This window comes from Ambystoma mexicanum, chromosome 5p (assembly GCF_040938575.1).
Source record: "Ambystoma mexicanum isolate Mex_15411 chromosome 5p, UKY_AmexF1_1, whole genome shotgun sequence".
Classification (NCBI taxonomy): Eukaryota; Metazoa; Chordata; class Amphibia; order Caudata; family Ambystomatidae; genus Ambystoma; species Ambystoma mexicanum.
Genome location: NC_090930.1, coordinates 661102638 through 661122444, shown reverse-complemented (window position 1 = coordinate 661122444; position 19807 = coordinate 661102638). Strand labels below are relative to the sequence as shown.

At 43.0% G+C, this 19807-nt stretch overlaps 1 protein-coding gene across 5 annotated transcripts in view; it reads left to right on the top strand.

The window, feature by feature from the left end:
- Positions 1 to 19807, top strand: part of BTK (Bruton tyrosine kinase) — an 805015-nt gene that overhangs the window by 575787 nt on the left and 209421 nt on the right. For all 5 annotated transcript variants that reach the window (XM_069613032.1, XM_069613031.1, XM_069613033.1 and 2 more), the window contains one exon: positions 12673 to 12752. In XM_069613032.1, coding sequence (XP_069469133.1) covers positions 12673 to 12752 — 80 coding nt within the window. The remainder of the gene's footprint in view (positions 1 to 12672; positions 12753 to 19807) is intronic.

Below are 19807 nucleotides of genomic sequence, written 5' to 3'. Positions count from 1 at the left end.
GTCAAACTCCAACAGGATCATTTCAAAAGCAGTGCGAGTAGGTAGCCACAACAGGCTCTTTAGTAATGTTCTTTCAAACCTACCAACCTTCTCAATCCTTGCTGGGGCCCATGATTCCACCACATAGAGCATTAAGGGTACAACCTTAGCTTGGTAAAGCTGTAGCACTGAGCCAACCAAGAACCCTCCGCCCCTTAAAGCGAGTGCCCATATCCCTCCGACACTGCACTAGACTTTAGTTTGACACATTCCAAATTGGCCAACCCACTTAACCTGGAGTACAAGTGGATCCCCAGGTATGTGTAGGTTGTCGCCTCCTCCAATTCGGTTCTGCCAATTCCCAGGGAAAGTTTACGTTTACCCTCCTCCTTGCTGCTTTAAAGACCATTATCTTGATTTTGGCAATATTGGTAGTCAAAGAATTGTCATCAGCATAAGTTGTTCAAGGAGCTTTGCAGCACTCCAGAAGTCAGGTCGGGAATAGCCAGATCATCGGGGTAACCTAGAAACTGAGGTGGCACAGACCCCAACTTTGGCAGAACAGCACCTGGATTGAGTAGAGCCACTGCCAGATCATCCAGGTATAAATTGAACAGCATGGGGGTCAGAGTACAACCCTGTTTCAAGCCCTTAACAGTTGGCACCCAGGTAGTGAAACCCCCATGCCTATCAACCCTGACATTGACCCTAGTGTTGGATTACTATAAGACCAACATCTTAAGCAGCCCTGATGGGATGTTCAGCCTCTGCAGTTTTCCCCTCAGCCTCTCGTGGACCATGGAATCAAACACGGCGTTTAAATCAATAAACGTTCCTTACCATCCATGCTTGTTGGATGGTCGTCGTTAGAGACAAGATCTTACTACTGGTGCTAGAATTATTGTGGAACCACGTTTGGGGTTGGGGAATGATGTTGACAGATTCTGCCCAAATCTCCAATTCTTTCAGGAGGATTTTCGCAAAAAACTTTGGCCGATAGATCCAGCATAGCCAGCATGCAGTAATTTTTTGCATCGTCATGCCTACTCTTCTTTAGGACCGGCACGATAATGCTGTCCTGCCATGAGGCCGGTATGCACTGCAGTGCTTCAATACTCAAGAACAATTGATGTAGGGCATGGGCCCAGACAGATGGATTGGCATTGATGATATTGCTGCATATTCCATCTGGGCCTGGATACCTAGAAGCTTTAGTGGCTCAAATGACTCCCTCGATATCATCAATGCCCAGATCATAGGCCAAATTATTTAGCCCCTGAATCTGGGTGTGCCCATTGACCCCACTTTTGCCTTGGGTCCGCTGGATATGGGTTATCCAAGCAGCCTCAGATAGTCCATGTATGTCCCTGACATTCAGTTCCCTGCTATTGACAATCTTTCAAAAGTCACCACTGTCCCTGTTCATAACTGCCAGAACCAGCTTGCGCCATGTCTGGCAATCAAGAGAATATCTATGGCTTTTCAGCCATTTTCAATAAGCTTGTTTGGCCCTCTTAACCGTTTCACTATGAGTTGCTGGAGATAGCTCAGTTAACGCTATTGCTCGCAGTTCTCCCTTCAATTGCCTCTTTCTGTCCCTAATTTCCCGATCATGGTGATAGCTGTGAGGGTTCATAATTCCTAATGCCATTCTTCCAGCCGTTGGAGGGAGCCTTATGGCATGACGTTGAATCATAGCCATGTGGTTCTGAAACTGGAACATTACCTCCACATGGGTCTCTGCCGAAGAACCCTTCGCCTCCACCCCAGCCAATGCCAAGATGCTTCCCGCTGCCCTCACTGCCCTATCCAGGCCCGCATCGCTGCAAGAGACACGATTCAAGCCTGGACACTTTACAGGCCAGTCGGTCTTATACTAGGAGGTGTCTGCTGCAGCCTCGGGTTCGCCAGTATGGGGTAATGATCACTTTCCAGGCATTGATAGACACACGTCCTCCATTATTGAATGAGAGTCCACAATGAACATTCAGGCCAGGATACTGCTACCCCCTACGCCCACTCTGGTAAACTTAGGAGGGTAATCAGAGGGATAAGCACCATTACCGGCAACAAAGCCGTGCAACATCACCATACAGGCCCAATCGACTCCCCATTGTTGAGCCCTAATGGAACCTCCATCTTGCACAATGCCTTAGTCTAGATCTAGGCCACCAATCCCAACCAATGGCCCATCCCATTGGCAGGGGCATCCTAGAGTTAAAATCTCCACACAACAATATGGGACCTTTATATGTCATGTCCCTCAACAACACCTCCAGCTCCCCTAGAGTGATCACAACCTCCCCAGCAAAAGGAGCAGCATAGACATTAATGAACAGCAGTTCCCGGGGGAAAGGTGTGCTCATGTGTTGACAAGGAGTCAGCCTAGCCATGAGAATATTCACAGATATTAATTGTACCTCCACAATACCCATTGGACTCCCAATGCAAGTGCTCCCTTAGGCCGACCTCTGGGCCCCTTTCTCGCCGGACGGGTTACAAAGTTCCAGCCATCCACAACCAAAGGTTCTGTCAGCCAAATTTCTTGCGCTAAAACCACGTTAAGCCTGGATAATTCAATAACCTGTCTCCTAGGAATAGATGGGCGTGGCCCTTGGTATGCCAATTTAGCATCAAATAGGGAAGATCATAGCCAGGGTTAGGGATATCAGGCACCTCTCATTTCAACCAGGGAGGCCAACCAGGCCCAGTGGGATTCAGCCCCCTCCCCTCCTGAAGTCGCCTCCCTAGTGCCTCCATGAGTCAGCTGGGCCAAAGACCTGAGCAGAGCTGTTGCAATCAAGACTTGTAACTGTTCTAATTCGCTCCAGTCCAGATTGCCTCCCTTGATTGATTTGTGGGTATTTCTGGCTGGAGCTGCCCTCCAGGTTGATGATAGTGCAGTCATAGCCCAGCTTATAGATGGCCTCGCCGTGTTCCATAATGTACCACAGGATACTTTCATCAAAGAAGTGCACAAGGGAGGCTGCAAAGTCAAATTCCTTGCATATGTCCACGATCTCAATGGCGCTGTTTTTTATAGATCGAAGTGGATGATAGCATATAGCAAAGCTAAGAATCTTGAGCAATTCAAAAATAAGCTGTTGCTTTTACAAAATAAGCTTCTAATCTGCATTGCCTTAAGAGAGGTTGTGGGTGTTGGCTGCTTTGGCACTGGAACTGCCATTTGACAAGTATCTTCCCCCTTCCTCAGGTCAACTTGAGTCATAACACTGATCCCAGGGCAGCCCGAGCCTCCGGTCCTAACAGCCTGATTGACTGAACATAGGCCCTCTAGACTGTGACTCTGAACTTTCTTTGTGTATCCCCGATCCAGAGGCACCTGGGGGATACAGCCTGTGCCGGAACCCTAGATTGGTTAACATATTATTTCTGAAATGCTGTCACAGCTTCAAGTCTTTTCTCTGGCCTCGGTTATGTTGGGTTATGGACACAGAATTTATATTCAGTGGAACCACATTGTTATGATGAGCAGTGCTAGAGAAACATAATACCAACGACTAGGTCCCTTTTCTCTAGGAGCCAGCAATAAATGAACCCAGTTTCAGAAAGAAATAATGCCTTTTCTCTTGACACATGGTTTGGACTCCACACATTCCATATAGGTGTTTGCCTTGAGTTTAAATAATATACTATGTTTCTTTGCATTCATTGCACACTTAGGCAAACCACCAATGATTGTGCATCTGTTTGTTTTGTTTGTTAATTTTTCTTAAGCATTTGTAATTCTTTCTTTGTTGCATCTGTTTAATAAGATGAATGTGATTCGATCCACATGTACACCAGAAAACGAAAAAGTTTCATGTTAAACCTAAATGCAGAAAATTCTCTCTGCATCTACTAACACTGGCTAAATAAAAAGCTACAGTGCACCCTTGAAGGGCCCAATTGCTCATCTTTTTGAATACGTATGACCGTTCGCTTAATGAAATAGCTTTTGCCATATTACACATGCTGAATAACATAGCCTTTACCAAAATATATATGTAAAGAGACTTAAAGTAAGTGGCAGGACGCCATCCCTTTTGTTTCAAGTATCATTAGCTCTTAGGTCCTCCCACTTGTTTATGAGCTGACCCTCCAGTTACATATATGTTTTTTGTCCAGCATTGCGATGGGCCGTCCTTGAGGCCCTGGGTCTTCCTTGTGCCCCTGTGTGTCAGGGTGCATGGTGTCCATCGTAGCATTCCAAGTTGCAGGTCCAGATTCGTGGTTGGAGTTTCGGCACTGGTTCACATTGTTCCTAACTGACAATAAGACTGGCGTACAGAATGTGATTTTAGCCCATTCTAGGATGTCTGGCACACAGATCTGTTTCCATTTCTTGTGGTACCAGTATTGAACACTTTTTTGAATCCACATGGATATTGCCTGACACCTATTCCTGTCACAAAGTTTAGTAGATAGTGAAAGGAGCAGATGACGGGATTAAAGTGTCTCCATTATTGGTGCAACATTCCTCATTGCATGGCTTCTATGATTTCACAGACATAGAAGAAGCACTGAAAAACTGCAAGATCGCTTGCAACCTTTAAGAACCGCCCCTTTTCTTTGAGTGGGTTCGTGCACAGCAAAACAGAAGACCACAGCCATGACCATCAGTGCCTCTGTCACTGAAGTAGACATTGTAGAGCCCAGTGACTGCCCATATTGACATGTGTATCAGACCCAACGGGTTGCTTCTTCATTTACATTCCCTCGCTGTAGGTTGCGCTCCAGAGACAGTGCTCAAGTGTTTACATATATGCAACATATTCAGACATGATTGATGGTACAAGCATAAAAAATGCAAAAGGTCTTATATTCACTCACCCCATTCTGCACTGGGTGGCCCACAGTCCTGCTGTGCTGAGTCAGTGCAGGAACCCTGAATCCAGCAGTCTCACCGCATTCATGTTTCCAGGTTGTTAGTAGTAAGTAAAAGGTTATTCGGACAATATAATCCATTAACAATTAAATACAAATACATATACACATTATCAAAAATACAACCATTGCAAAAATGCCTGACATTGAGATACTTAACATTTACCACATAAAATGCCCAATACTGGGATCCGGCCTAATTATGTCATTGCATTCCTTCTTCTACACATTTCTCTAAAAGCTAACTTAATAAAACTTCCAGCATCTGGTAAAATGTTTTCATTATTACTGCACATAAAAAAGGCCATTGCCTCTGCACATGTTCTTATATTATTTCTAATGAAATATGGTCTGAATCATTCTTTTCCTAAATTTGTTAAAAACCAGCACACCATTAAAAAAATGCATTAAATCGTCCTGCTTTCCAGCCCAAATGGGCAAATCGAGCCAGCAGCATATATCTCTGGTTCTCAAAAGAGTTAATTTTTTCTAACCAAGGCCTCGTCTCGCAGTTATAGAATAGGGTAAATACAATTTTAGTGAAGGTAGTTTTATAATTCTTGCACAAAATGCGGCCATTTCTAGCTCTGCGGCTCTTTGTTTAAAATATGTCTTATGCTCCTACTCTGTTAAGCAGACCAGAAATGCCACATTCTGTAGGTTCCAGTGGGGCATTAAAATACACCCTCTCTTATGCCACCTGTGTCTATCATTACTTGTTTGGCTGCATAGATGCTGCCATAAGATTCCTGTTCATGGAGGAAGGCATCTGTAATTTAAGAAAAACTTCCAGAAACCGTTGCTCCACCAGCAAAGTGATATTGCCAGACACAGTTCATGTCTTAATGCATCAGCAGGTGTACTGGCTGGGATGCCCATACGCCTTCACAGTCCTGAGCTTTGATAACCTTCCAGACACCCTCCTGATGAGGCACCCCAGATTTCAACCCCATAAAGAACTGCTGAATCGATCTTGGACTTCATAACCTGCATGTATTTGGCTAAGTGTTTACAGCCATATTGGTGGTAAAAACAAATTAGCCCACCGAAGGCTACCCTGATTTCTTTGATGTCTGTTTTATATGGTTTTTTCACGTACCGCAGTTTGAGAAACGTAAACCTAAATATCTAAATTCATCAACAGCCTCTAATTTCTTGTTAGCAAGAGACCAATTAAAATCCTTCTTACCTCTACCGAATACCAGAATGGTTGTTTTCAGTAGCTTCTTCTCCAGACCATGCAATTGAAAATATGCTTTGGCATAATCTCGAGAATGCTGTAATCCCCTAGCAGTTAGGTCTATCAGTGTCGTCAGAATTTTAACACCATCTAAAAGAGGGGAAATCAAACCTCATGTGTTAAAATCACATAAAAACAATGAAAATAAAAGTGGAGCTAAAGGACATGCTTGCCTTACATCGCGGTTAATAGTGTACATTTTTGAATAACTATAACTCTTCTCACACCTGACCATTGCTGATGTATCAGTATAAGTCCTGATTAGATGGAGCAACCTCTCAGGGACACCTAATCTTAACCTGTCCCATAAGAGTCCTCGGCAGATGGAGTCAAACACTTTGGAGAGATCTAAAAAGGCATTAAACAACAAATATTTTTCCGTTGTGTATATTTTTCCACTAACGAATTTAAAATAAAACATTGATCAACCGTGGAAAAACCTTTTGCAAAATCCTGCCTGAGTATCTGGTAAAATCGCATTTTCTGATGCCCATTCCTCCAATCGCTCCCCCAAGACAACCAACGAACATCTTATTTGATACATCAATTAACAAGATTGATCGATAACCATGTGGATCAGTCATATCACATTTTTTTAACAAAGGAACTATAAGACTTTTTTTCCAGGAGTGTGGGATAGTACTGATCTTATTTATTAAGATAAAAACATGACATACAACCGGTATCCACCACTCACTCTGCTCTCTGTATATTTCTGGAATAATACCATCAGGGCCAACTGCCTCATCTCTTTTAAGAGTTCTCAGTTGAGTTCTAATTAATTCGTCTGAGAATAATAGCTCATTTCCAGCCCCTGCTTCTGCAGAAGATCTTCTAATTACCTTATTTGGGGTCTAGCCAGATGAATCATAAAACATCTATTTAAAATGCTAGGACCAATATTTGCAGCTCGATGAGTCGGACATCCCTCTCATTGCCTGCCTCAAACCCCTAAGCGACAAGCTTCCAGAACTTTTTAGGTTGATTTCCCCTAACATTACCATTGTACCTCAACAAATTTGCGTTTCTTATATTTCAAGAAATTCTTATAAGATTTTTTATAAGAATAAGTTGACCCACAGAGTTTCTAGGTTTTTGTACAGCTTGGTGTAGTGCCCATTTAAATTGCCTGCATTCAATGCCAAACCAAAGAGAATCTACCTTTGTAGGCACCTGTTCTTCTCACAGCACATGATATGGGGACCCTATGATAAATATGGAATTGCAATATTTCAAGCTGCCAGATCACCTCCCTGGGTTCCTGAGATCCTAAGACCCTCTTTCGGGTTAGCCTAATGATGTTATCCTGAAAAATATCCCTCATATCATCATTCGAGATTTGTCATAAAGGAGGGATCTGGGTCCACTCTTCACTGGATTTTCTCATACTTCTTACGGTGGAACCTGAATGCCATTCAATCAATGGATTGTGGTCGCTCTCCATATGGTCAAATACTTTAAAACGTTTAATTCGATTAAAGGAGAAGCAATCCACCATCCAATAATTGCGTATTGTTTTCTTTGTTACCGTCTTATATGTTGGATTTGGTGGGATATCACCCGTACACCTTCCATTCAACTCCACATACAAATATTTGTCCATAAAGAAGTCCATAAAACATCCCATGGCTGATCGGCTGTCACCTTGGGATTCCGCATATTTGCTCCAACTTACGTAATAAAGAATTCCAACCTTAAGCAGCAACGGTGCACTCCAATGTAATTCTTAACGGGAAGTCATTTTGCGAGTTGAAAGTATTAGCTGGAACCTGGACTTGCTCAGAGACTGGCCTGAGCTAGAACATACATGTAAAACATGAGTTGTCCTGGTCTGTGCTTGTACTTTAGAAAATATACAATGAACACTGTATTTTATCCAGAGTTAATATGTTTATTTGCTTAGAAAACCTCTATTTTGCACTGAAAACCGCGACACGTGTTTCCCTGCTTATCGTTGTTAGCTGTTCTTCAGGAGGTACAGTACACATTAAACCTTTTTAACTTTCATACATTAGTTTTCAGGTGAAAAACAATCCTTGATTATAGTCCTGTATTGGTTTCATACAGTCACTAAAGGTGTATAGATTTCATACATTCGTTTTCAGGTGAAAATCAATCCTTGATTATAGACCTGTATTGGTTTCATACAGTCACTTAAGAGGTATTGTTTGCATTAGACCTTTTTGACTTGTATTGATTGCATACATTCATTTTCAGGTGGAAGACAATCTGTAACTATAAACCTGTATTGATTTCATACAGTTACTTAGTTCAAAATTTGCTGCCTTTGTGGCACTTGATAATGTTAAAGTCTTTGCCATGTATTGGGTTCATACATTGGCTTTACTTGTGCCTGATGGTAGCTCAATTTGTGTCAGGTAAAATTAAATATGCCCTGTAAACCGAAGACAGAGCAAAGTTATGGGCGATTTCAATGTGTAATTAAAACAAATAAATCCAATGGAAAATAGTACTTACTGATAGTTGCTCAATGGTGTTAAGGTCTTAAATGAGGGTCTGTTTGAAAACATTGATGTCTTTATGGTTCATCACAAATAGGGTTTGAAAGACCCGCTGCAACTGAAGATCTGCAACCAATCAAAAAAACAATTCCCTCTCAGCCCAAAACAGTGCATACTGGCTCCTCTTTTTTAGACAAATTCATTCAACAAAAATATACGAGAAACTATCTAAGGTCATTTACAAACAGAGGGAATACTACAACACCAAATCCAGGACCCGGAGGGGCAGAAGAGGCAGAAGATCCAAATACAAAAACTGTAAAACCAAAAACAGGAGTACATACCCGATCCCAGAATCCTCTACAAAGCCGCAAAACTTAGTGGTAAAACTTACAAACACAGAGCTTTCGCCACATTTAATAACGGCACTCAACAAGGGACTCAATTTCTGTCCCACAAATCATCATGATTATTTTTCTACCATCGTAGACTTGTTTCAATTTTGAAGAAAAATCAAATTAAAGAAATGTCTGCTTCCTTCGCTATCCGACTCTCGTCGGGATATATTGTGGGGGCCACATGTTCTTGTATGGGAGGTATCACTATACTGCCTCCTGACTGACAGTTCTCAGCATATAGGCGGCCAATCGACTGTTCAAGCACTGCAAGAATAGATCTGTCAAATGGAACCTTAGCCATTTGGCCGCCTGCCCAGGTGCTTGAGGGATCTTCTGCCCGTGAGACTGCCATCATCCCCATCACCCCCACGGGTGCCTGGGTTGCTGATAAGGAATTGCTGACATTCGCCTGCTCCTGGATAGGTGTCAGGCAGTAATGCGCTTCAGAGGATACCGAAATAGATACTAGCCTACAAGGCTCTTCTGGTGGCCTTTGTGGTGGACCCTGTATATCAGGGGTATCAGTGCTGCCATCTAGTTGTTTGTCCAGTTGTGCATATAATAGTGCCTCAATCGGAGTGTGAAGCTTCTGGCTATGTAATGCCCATTTTATTGTAGACTGTGTTAACCCCTTGGATTTATTTGCATAGAAAAGGAGCCAGTGTACTAGCCCCTTGTTAGGAAGAATTCTCATAAATGTGCTAATTCCTCTCTACCTCAGAGACCCCCAGCTTTTTTGCTCAACTTTGGGACTCTGTACTTTTAATTCTGTTTGTTTTCTGTGCTTATTTCTTTTGGTTATGGAGTTTTAGCCAACTCCATATGCATCATTTTTTATTTGCGTCACACAGCACCCTCAGTGCAGTGACACAGGGAAGCCTTTTAGGCTACTCCAAGGTTTAAATACCTTCTCTGGGATAAACTACTGTTTCCCAAAGAAAGTAAAGTGAACTTGACTTTACTAGCCTTTTCAAATTCCTATACCCAGCACACCCTATCTCACAATAGAGTGCTGGAGGGGTTACCTAGTATTCCCTATGTCTAGAAACTCATGTAGCAGTCAAATGCTACCCTTTCCTCTCGAAATGGCTGGTGGCAGTGATTTTACAATGAACTACCATGATTTTTCACAACCGAAAACACCGGTAGCGTTAAATCGCGGGAGCCATGTTTTTCAAGATGGATTTCTGAGCCTCCTTTGTTTAAACAAGTCCCGGCCTTCTTTTCTTTCCATTCCTTTGTGGAAAGGTCCTTCTAGAGTTTGTCTCTGCATGCCAAACCAGGTTTGGTCCCTTTGTTCCCATGCCTTTGGCGGGCTTTACGACTGAAGACCGCCTCTGGCGCCCGAGTGTCTGGGGGTGGGCAGGAAGTGAGGGAGGTGCCCGAAACTCCCTGTGATTAGTCTCCTAGGAGACCCAAATGCTCTCTGGCGTGATTGGCTGGCTGACTGTCTGGCAAGGACAGCCACACTGCTGGGTGAGTGACAGCTAGGCTGGAATAAATGGGAGAAAACTGTTTAAAAGGCAAGTCTCTTGGCTTGGAAGGCAGAGTCGACCACTGGAACAAAAGAACCGAAGACAAGCTGGAAGAGGACGGCTGCTGCAACGCCTGGACCATTGGTTTTCCCAGTGAAGCCCTGCCGCAAGTCCGAATCGCCAAGTTCATCTCGACAGATAAGTCCTTCAAGGACAACTTCTCCCTTTGAGTTGGTGGGACCAATCAACTCATAAGCCACCTGGACACCATTATCTGTGCTGGTTGTATATTCCTCAGAGTGCTGCAGGAAACTGAATAGCCAGGGAGAGGGACACTAGTTTGTGTGCTTGATGACAATTACCGGAATTGAAGATTTGCTTTTGCCAGCTTTTTGGATGAGTCCCTGTGCAGTGCAGGAGTCCCCCGACGTCCTCCCTCTTGTCCCTACGACTGAGGCTCAGGAAACAGAGATATCTGCAGGAACTGCCAGGAACCAATGCCTTCAGCTGCATCTTTTTCTTCATTGTACGGTACTGTGAAAACCCGACCGAGAAAACGTATCTCTCACCGCGAAAGTGCTTGAAACTTTGGCAACTTGCAGGCCTAGTCAGCTTGTGACCCGACATATGAATCTTTCTTTTACAAACTACTTCTGAGAACTTTGGCAAAGACTTTTCCGTTTAACTTCTAGAACTGCTTTATCTGATACAAGACTTTAGCCCATTGACTTTGGCCTAACCAATTGCATTGAATCAACTCCTTTGGCAAACTCAAATTATTTGCACTGTTTAAGAGTAACTGTAATATCCGTTTTATTAACTTATGCCTTTTTGCTCTTACTTCAAATGCTCTGAATGCCATTTTGCTCCTCCTTCAAAGTAGTTTAAATGACACAAAATCTAATATTGTGAAGTACTGAAGTATATTTCTGTGTGATATAGATTACCTCCTTCTAGTGAATGTCTTCTAACTGACTGTGTAATAAATTAATAAGTGTTTTACCAAGAAACCTTGAGTAGAAGTGTCTATCTGAATATTGTAATTATAGACCTCCGTGTAACATCCTTACAGCTCACATTCCCTCTAGAGATAAGCCTGACTGCTCAGCAGCTCTACAACAAAACTGTGTTCTACAGACTTATACCAAAGGTTGGTTTTTCGCTTACACCTGTAGTCTTAGTTGTGTGTAGTGGTCCCAAAGGGTACTGCATACAAACTCTGCCTAACACCCCTTCCTAATTTGCCCGGCTCCTTTCTTCGCTTTTGTTTTCATTTTTGCTTTCTGTATCTTTTGTACTGGCTTAGTCCTAGGAGCCATTCCAATATGGCAATGGAGCCTAGAACATCCAAAGAGTAGGTCTAGGACTCAGACCCCATTCAGAGCTCAGTGCTCACTGCTCAATGCTCACGCCCTCTGCTGTGCCTCACTCTGCCTCCCTTTGACTTGTTCTGCTGGGGTGTGCTCAAAGCACAATATGGTTATAGCATGAGGTTATAAGGCTGTGAGTGAGGCTATAACTAGAGGGAAACAGGCCTAAATGGAGCAGTGTGAGGGTTAATAATTTGAAGGAGATTAATGCGGTCCCTGTATCTTCAGACTGCTTTTCTTTTTAAATAATAATAATAATGATATCTTTAATGTGGTTTAGTTTAGATAATAAACTTTAGACATATACATCAAATCAGTCTACATATATAAAAGCCATAAAAACAAATAATATTCATACATTAATAAAATACAATTGTATCAAAATCAAGTTGACCATGACATAACAATAACCTTATCCTGGTAACCTTGATATGCTATATTACAAATGTAACCTCATTCTTCATTACCACACCCTCCATTCGTAACACACTAAAGAAACTTATACTGACTTGACCTAAATATATCACAAATGCCCTCATAATGGTATGCCCAATTTGGTGTCCACCTTCAGCCAAATATTATAAAGGGCAGTTAACAAGTGCATACTTTCAGTATTAATGCAATGGTTCCAATGGTTTCTTTTGAAAAGAACTGGCCACAAAGGAGGAGCATGTTTTTTTTTTTTTTTTAACAGTGAGTTTGCAAGGTTAAAATCTAGTAACCACATTAAAGGTACATAAGAATAGTTTCAAACGTCAGCGACCACAGTCCTGAAATGTATCATGAATAGCGCCTGTTAATGAGCTCAGGCCTTTTAGTGGCCTGTAAGTGGTGACTGCTGTCATATTTTTTGTTTTTCAGGATAAAGAAGGTGGATTTATCGTCAGAGAGTCCAGCAAAGCTGGGAAATACACAGTCTCGGTGTATGCCAAGTCGACAGCGTAAGTACCATGTTGTGGATCCAGGGCGTGTTTCCATGCCACTAAATATAGTGTTACTGAATATTGTAGCATAAATATTGTTGACTGTTATTTTGTTGCCTCCCTTCTTTTTTCAGGAGAGATCTTCATAACCCCCCCTCTTACACCTCCGTGGCTCCCCTTCTCTTCCTATCCTAACCCAACTTCTTCATTTTCCCTTCCAAACTGTATTGTTTATTCCCCAAATGATATTCGGGGTATTTGGGGCTGCTAGGAACCATTTAAATTATACTCTAGCAGCAGTATGCTGTTTGCAACATGTATTGCTCCATCAATTTTCTTTACCGTCAGAATGTCAAACTGACCAATAAGGGGCTTCTTAAAGCACTGCCAGAGTCAGGCCCCCCGCATCAACGCTTAACCGCCTCCCAACCCAAGCCTCATTGGAAGATGTGGACTGATCTCTATTAGGATGTGTCAGCTTCCATCTACCAAGGTGTTGCCTCTTATTCATAGCCCCCTGGAGAGGCAGCTACTATGCTGGTCGGAAATAACAGGCTCCAGGAGAAACTGAAAGTAAATGTGTTATCCCAGAACATTTTGGGGATATGGAATAAAGTGCAAGATGAACCTTTATTAAAATTCCTCAATGATTATGATGCAATTTTATCACAAGGAGCGTGGGCCCCCTGAAACACCCTACTGAGGTGAGTATTAATCAATTGTTGCCCCAAAAGCCTTCATGAGCGCAATTCAGGTGGTATGTGTGTATTATTAGCTCTGAATGCTACATTGTACTTTGAAAATAACATTCCTCCACATTTTTGACATTGTTAAGTTAGGAAACTCCGGTTTTGGTAGCCTCTGTGACATACATTGTTGCTGAGACGCAGGCCCAGATAGCAAAAGGAAGTGTTATAACCTCCTGCATGAATGGGATTCTGATTTTGTTGGCTGATCCCCTATGATAATTTAAGCAGGGGTATTGAACCGGAAGGTGTGGGGTGGATAAGCAGCCGCCCCGTTTGATGATTATACGACTGTAGGCCAATTAAATCCATCACCCGTAATGATCGACGGTGGTACAGGTACACAGAGGCTGATAGGTGGACCAACGGATTAGGTCCTTGAATGTCCATGCTCCCTACTTTAGCCCAGGTAGGCTAATATTTCATGCAACTTGGAGCAACTCAACTATAGATTATGCATGTATTTCCTATAAAGCATTGGAGATATATCAATGGTTTCTAAATAATTCCCAGGTAAGGCAGTGTTCATTGTGCCATGTCATTACTGCTTTATCTACGTTTGAAGCTGGTGTTTGCGCTCATGGGCTATCTATCCCTGAAAGTATGTTAACTGAAAATAGGCATTTATCAGAGAGGCAGGACCTTGCTTAGCTGGGAACATATCCTGCCTCTCCCAAAGGATTCTGGGTGAGAATTTTGTTTCACTACTATAGAGTCTAGGGGCATAAACTACCTGTCCTATTGAGCCTCCTGTCGTGTAGGTTAGCGAAGTCTGAACTACTGCTAGGCCTGACAGCAATGCCATGTGATTCTAAGCTGATTTGTTCTGCCAGAAGCACTGCATATGCCCAATTCACTTTAATGAGATCTGAATGAGGCCGTCTGGTAGGAGCTTATTGGAGCTGCAGGGTCACATAATTCTGAAAGGTTTTGGAAGCTCATAGGACATGGTCCAAGGCAGATAAATGGCAGCAGCATTAAGACTAGCGTTCCGGAGAAGGGTTGGTTGGGTCACTTCTTGAGATTGTATGGCCATGACCCTAATGATATGGATATGTTATAAGATGGGGGGGGTAGTGTCAATCTATCTGTTACCTATCTCTGATGAATGATTGTTGAAATGCTTAACTGATTTAACTACCGCATTTGGGACACCCAGGGTGCATAAAAGCCAAGGCATTGATTGTGTACCAGTTTGTTTGTTCAAAGCTAACCTTGAATTCTGGGATTTGTGGCTAACTGCAGAAACTCTCACACAATTTTAAAAGGGTGATAGATCCCTCCCGGCTAGCTTTAGACCTATATCTCTTTTGGATAGTTCATTTAAAATATTCAGCAAAATAATTCTGTCCAAACGACATAATTTGAAAATAAAAGGTAAAAATGTTTAGAAATTATTGTTGGTTATTGAATGTTTCTCATTGGTCGCTCGTTAAAATATAGCAAGAATAAATATGTTTCAAGCAATTGCTTGTGAAAGCCCTAGGCATGGTAACTGTTACGGTAACTGCACAAGACTTGTGTACCGAGAGCAAGATCAGAAGATAAAATTAAAGTGTATAGGCTAAACTCACTCTGGCCATCTTCTATGGGCTCTCCCCCCTTCTCCCTCATCTGAAGCTAGAAACCTTGGAGCCCTCTTCGACTCCTCTCTTTCCTTCATCCCTCACATTCAGCATCTTGCCAAGAAGTCCCACTTTCAACTACACCTCCTGAAAGTAATTCCTCCTTTCTACACTTCCCCCAGAAGCTCAATGTCTCTAGAACTGTGGTTTTCTCTAGGCTACACTACTGCAATAGGCTTTTCATTAATCTACCTTCTTCTCTACGACCCCTCCAGCTAATCCAGAATAAGGCTGCAAGACTTATCCTTGGCCTCAAGCCCAGGGACCACATCTATCCAGCCCTAAAAACTCTCCAGTTGCTCCCGGTTGCTGCAAGGATCAAATTAAAATCCCCATGCATCATCCACAAAGCTGTCTGGGGCCGGGGACCACGCTATCGACAACCTGCTCTCACTAAATAACCTCCCTCCAGATCTTAACGTTCCTCCGGCATCAACTCTGTGTGTGTTAACTGCTTCGCTGAACAGCGAGCTGGTGGCCGATCTCTCTCCTCAGCAGGCTCCCTCCTATGGAATAGCCTCCCTCTTCCTCTTCGTCTTGAGCTGGATCTCCTCAAATTACGGAAGCTCCTCAAGGCTTACCTTTTCACCTCCTCATTCCCTTCCTCCCTCCTCTGTTAAATTCCCACAGTTGCTGAGGTTGGTGACCAGGGCCCTTATATGTCCTCCCGGGTCCTGGTCTTCCACACCCAATCGCCTATAGCCTTCACTTCCCCAGCACTTTGCCTTGACACCCACTGGCCTATGTCACCACAGGACTGCACTTACTTTATTTGCTGTTGACCACTCCACCACGTCATTTACAGCTGCACACTCCCGGCTTTTCATACACCTAGCACCTACCCCCACCCCCCACTCCCACATCCCTTCTCTCTCTCTCTCTGCAATTGCACATTCTGAATGCTTCCAAGGCCTAGTCGGACCGCCTCTATCTTTCATTGTTGTATTTGTTCTTCACTCCCATGTCCCCTCCCTGTTGCCCTGTGGGTGCTCTGAAACACAATTTACTTGATGTCTAAGCACCTTACAAATACACAATAACATAAAAAATAAAAATAAACAATACAGCATAATGTGTGAGTACATGACACTTTGTCCAGGGATGTCATTTCACCAAAATGCCAGGGCTAGCAGAAGTAACATCACATGACCCTTGACATCTGATGACATCACATGAAGTGATGTAATTTGCCCCGTCCTGCAGTGACATCACACAAAGTGATGGCACACAACCTTCCCCCATGTCAAAACAGGAAGTGGCATCACATAGCACTGTTCCTCAGTACATTAAGAAAGATATGGTTACAATGTCACTGTAATATGATATACATCTCATATAAGAATGGATCACCATATGTAGCATTAATATCAGTGTGTAAAGGTCGAATTACCAAATTACTGTGAATGTAAGTAGACGTCCAAACCAACAACCTTGGCTTTTGTACATCATTTGGGCTAAATTGTAAACAGACAGAGCATCTCGAAGAGGCCTTAACCCAAAAGTGCAGACATTCAATGCCTGCCAATTGTCTGGCCACAGACTGGAAACAGCCACTGACCAACACAAGTCCAACCAGAAGACAATCATAGGCTGTACCACTTAATGCGCTTACACTTGGACAACACGTGCAGGTATTCTCGTGTCAATATTGCACTTAGAACCATTGCACAGCAACCCACTCCCACAAGTCACCCAGAGCCTGAATATCCCCCAACCCTTTTCACCACAGGCACCCCACCATCCACTGCGAGTTGCTAAGGACCCTTGGTCAACAGCTTTAAATGTCTGATGCCCACTCCCACCCTCCAACACCCACACCTCCAATGCCTTGCTCCAACAACTTCATCTTTACACAGTGCCACCACCCTCCAGCAACTTAAGTCCCCAGCATTCTCCAGCACCATCAACCTCAAGTAAATTAGTAAAGTAAGTATCCAGTACCCTCTTTCAATACCCTAACAGTGTGAGTCTCAATTACCCTCCTCAAATATCTTATATCTGCATTCAATGCATTTCAACTCTCATACAACATATTACATCTCAAACACTCTCTCCCAACATCTGTAAGTCACTGGACAACATCTTAAGTCTCCAGTACAAGCCTCCATAACACTGAGCCTCAAGCACACACCTCAAACCCAGAGCTGTCCCAGTGGTTATGAATGATTTGAAACCTTCCAGCCAACACCTGTATGTTTTGCTTATTTGCTAAGTAACCCATCATTTTTTTTATAAAAGACCTTTATTCGACAAAGTCATCAGGATAAATATTTAAAAAATAAAATACATTAATCTCATAATTCATTATCACAAATACACATAAAAACAAAAATACAAACAGATTGCATGTCTGCTAAAAGCAATATTCCAACCTTTCGCTTTGTAGCCACTACAACCATAACAAATTGGTGATTAACTATTTCACACGGATCACTGGGACAACAGGAGAGCTATCGCTGCAGCCTTTTGCCCAGTTCAAGAGCTACAATTGTTTTACTCAGGATTCATGCTCTATACAAAAAACTGACCACAGCATCTACAGTTTGTGGTTTTATCGATTGGACCAACAATTCTACGGCACTGGGCCATGACTTGATCCCTGCTTCCAAAAGGACGGGTCTCAGATATTAAGCCTTAGCCGCTGGAATGGTTTACAGAATAACATAAAATGCAACAATGACTCCTCTGGGCATCACACAGTGGGCATCTGGTAACATCATACCCCTTCCATTTGGCAGTAAATGCAGTGATACGGCAGTATGCCAAATCCCTCATTTATAATGATCTTGCATTGGCAGCCCTGATCTGATCCAGGTATGATTTAAAACCATCAATGTGTCTCTGCGCTTGGTAAGCAGCCCCCAGGCTTAGCTTAGAAGCCTCAAAATGGAGTGATTCTCTAACTCTCTGTTTTATTAGGGGCTTCCTTTGTGCCAAGCTCAAATCACAAAGCCTATTTGGCTCTTTCCAAAACTCGCCCATTTTCAGATGGAATAGTACATCTTTTATATGGGAGAGCCATTTCAATCTGGTTGCACTTTACAGTGACATGATATGTATCAGTGCCTTCCTACATGGTTCAAGGGCTGGTCTGGTCCACAGTCTAACTCACAAGGAGATAGGCCGATAAATGATAGTTAAACTCAGAGCGAGAGACCACATTCCAAATGCACGAGTGCAGTGGTGTGCTCAGCGGTAATTTCAACTATTTCTTTAAAAAGTTATTTTCTCTTCTTAAAATGGTCTCTTTGTTCTCGTAACTCCCTAACTCTATGCCATAAAGCGCAGCTGATACGGTCTGCCTCTGATATAGCTCTAATGTGGGTGAGATTGCACCACTCCCGTGACGGTCAAAGAAAGCTAGAACTGCACCGCTGTATTTGTTCAGCGTCGCGGCTGCCCTGTCTAATTGGTGAGTAAATCCCGGAAAAAGCTGAAATTCTCACATCCAGGTAGTCGAAGCTATCGACTTGTTCTATTGGCTTATTATCAATAGCAATTTGGAGGGCAACCATCTTCCCACCTTTTGGTTTAATAATCATCAACTTTGTTTTAGCCGTATTGATGCGAAGACCCATCACCCCAGTTTTCTTTATAAAGATTGCGAGTGAATCCTTTAATCCCTGCGCTGTCGTAGCTATTAGCACTGCGTCATCCGCATAGAATAGTGCAGGAAATGTGCTGCAGCCAGTTTCAGGGGTCCCCCCTCACCAACTCATCCACATTTCCTTGTATATATAAGTTGAACAAGAGGGGGGCCAGGGAACAGCCCTGCCTAACTCCGAATGAGGCCTCAAAGTATGTGGTTTCTTTGTGGCCCAGGTTATAAAGTACACAGGACACCGTGCTTGAATATAAGGCTGATATAATGCCTATCAGATGTTCTAGTACTTTCCACCCCACTAGGACCTTCCATAGCTGTTCGCGGGACACAGAGTCAAATGCTGTCCTGAGGTCCACAAATAATACATATAAATGCCTTTTTAATAGGACTGTATATTTTTGAATAATAAGAAATAACATGAAACACTGATCTATAGAACCCCGACCCTTTCGGAGCCCTGCTTGGTGGACAGTTATCATTCGTTTTTGGTCCACCCATGTCTGGAGGTGTTTCTGGATTATTTTTCCAAACTATTTCCCAGCCCGTCCAAAAGGGGTATCAGTCTAAAATTGGCCGTACTATCCCTTCCTCCTTTCTTCTACACCAGGATAATAATTGCCCTACGTCATGAGTCTGGGACCTTGCCTGTAACTATCACTGCTCTAAACACCTGGAGTAATATAGCCGCCCAGGTGCCTAACTCCTCCTTATAAAAATCCATTGGTATTAATTCTGGACCAGCCGCCTTACCATTTTTGGAAGACGATAAGACTTCCACTACAGCCTGCAGGGTAATAGACAAAGAGCTGGAGCCTATTCCACCTTCACTAACCAATGCGTGGTGAAAAATAGGATCTGCTGCATAAAGAGCACTAAAGTGGTTCCTCCATCTATCCTCACCAATACTATCAGTGTTCTTGGGGTACCCTTTAAGATCACTATCGAAACCAATTTCCAAAACAAAACATTGTTTCTCGATTTCCAGGCATTGTGAAATCCCTCCCATTTCCCTTTTAGATGTTTGATCTTTCTACCATGGAGTGGGGGTTTGTAGTTGGTTCTCAGTGAAGGGAGCAGGGGTCTATCAATCCCAGAGGG